This window comes from Cynara cardunculus, unplaced genomic scaffold (assembly GCF_001531365.2).
Source record: "Cynara cardunculus var. scolymus isolate 2C unplaced genomic scaffold, CcrdV1 Un_Scaffold_8757, whole genome shotgun sequence".
NCBI classification, from domain to species: Eukaryota; Viridiplantae; Streptophyta; class Magnoliopsida; order Asterales; family Asteraceae; genus Cynara; species Cynara cardunculus.
Window position 1 is genome coordinate 9,940 of NW_020204444.1, and position 1,531 is coordinate 11,470.

General features: G+C 35.9%; 1 protein-coding gene across 1 annotated transcript; it reads left to right on the forward strand.

Moving 5' to 3' along the window:
* Positions 1-991: 991 nt before the first annotated feature.
* Positions 992-1,507, forward strand: LOC112505158 (the record flags this gene model as incomplete). Its single annotated transcript, XM_025109105.1, has 1 exon — positions 992-1,507. A coding segment is annotated over exon 1 (516 nt), but the record flags the coding sequence as incomplete, so codon positions are not given.
* Positions 1,508-1,531: the final 24 nt, after the last annotated feature.

The window sequence follows — 1,531 nt, forward strand, 5'->3', positions numbered from 1 at the left end:
GATCAGAGGTTTTGTATCTACTGATAAGAGCTTTCATGTCATAATCATATTTTTAGATGTTTTAAGAAAAGAATTTTATACTAAGAATCTTTTTATGAAAACCAGACCAGAGAGGCTCTAGTTGGCTTACACGTTGAACTTGAGAGGCTCTGGTTGATCATGTCTTTTGAACCAGAAGCTCTGGTTAGTACAACCAGAGGCTATGGTCGAGGAACTAGAAGCTTTGGAAGAAATACCAGAGGGGCTCTGGTCCTGGATGTTGAAATATGTTACAAGTGTGGTTTGGAACCAAAGGCCCGATGGCCCGAAGCAGTATGTTTTTAGTTTTGCTTCATAAGATGAATGATTTGAAATAAACATTTTGGTGATCTTCACACTGCACTACATAAAAGGGAACCTCACTAGACATTCATGTCTAACCCTCATTTCGTGTTTTCAAAATTATGTGTGCATGTAAAGATAATAAGGGAAAGAGCATTATGTGAATTACTTCCCTATGTGCTTAGCTATTTTGGAAGCATAGATGCTAGGATATAAGAGCATGTACTTTTAAAATATTTGGGTTGTGTATTTTACATTATAGACTCTTGTATCAAAGACCTATGTGGGGGAAAACATGTATTTTATATATGAAATATGGGTTATATGCAATATAATATCCGTGTTTCGTTAACTCGTACAAACTGGGTTACGTAAATTTTTGGTAGAATTATGCATAACATATTTGTACCCTATGCTTAACCAACTTATACCCTAGACTAGTTTTGTGTCAAAAGTTGAGTTTATACCTATATTAGTATGAAGTTGAGAATATAGATTTAAAGGGTGAAAACCGCCAAATAGTTAAACTATATATAAATAAATATATATATATATATATATATATATATATATATACAGGTGCTACACACTCGATTGTTTCTGAAAACTTCGAAGAAAATCTTAAATCATATGAACAATCCACTAAATTTCCATTACATATTACTACTCCATGGGTAGTTCAATATGTATATTTGGGCAATTCCCAAACTGTCCGTTATTTATTGGCGATCGAATTCGGGAAGTTACTTTACTACCGATGAAAATGGATCACTTTGATATCATCCTTGGCATGGATTGGTTGTCTAAACATCGAGTGACCATCGACTGCAAAGCCAAACAAATCATCTTCGGTCACGTCAATGAACCCGAATACGTGTTCCAGGGTGTTTCACCTGAGAAGGGAACTCGTGTTATCTCAAAAGTAAATGTTAAAGCAATGGTATGGCAAAGATGTGAAGGATTATGCCTTAAACTTGAAGATATTCCTGTTGTTAATAAATTTCAAGATGTCTTTCCAGATGAACTTCCAGGAGTTCCTCCGGAAAGGGAAATTGAATTTACAATTGATCTTGTTCCGAGAGCTGCATCTATCTCAAAGGCTTCGTATCGTATGGCTCCGACCGAAATGAAAGAACTTAAGGAACAACTTGAAGATCTTTCTAATCGTGGTTTCATTCGACCCAGTGTATCTCCGTGGGGTGCACCGGTC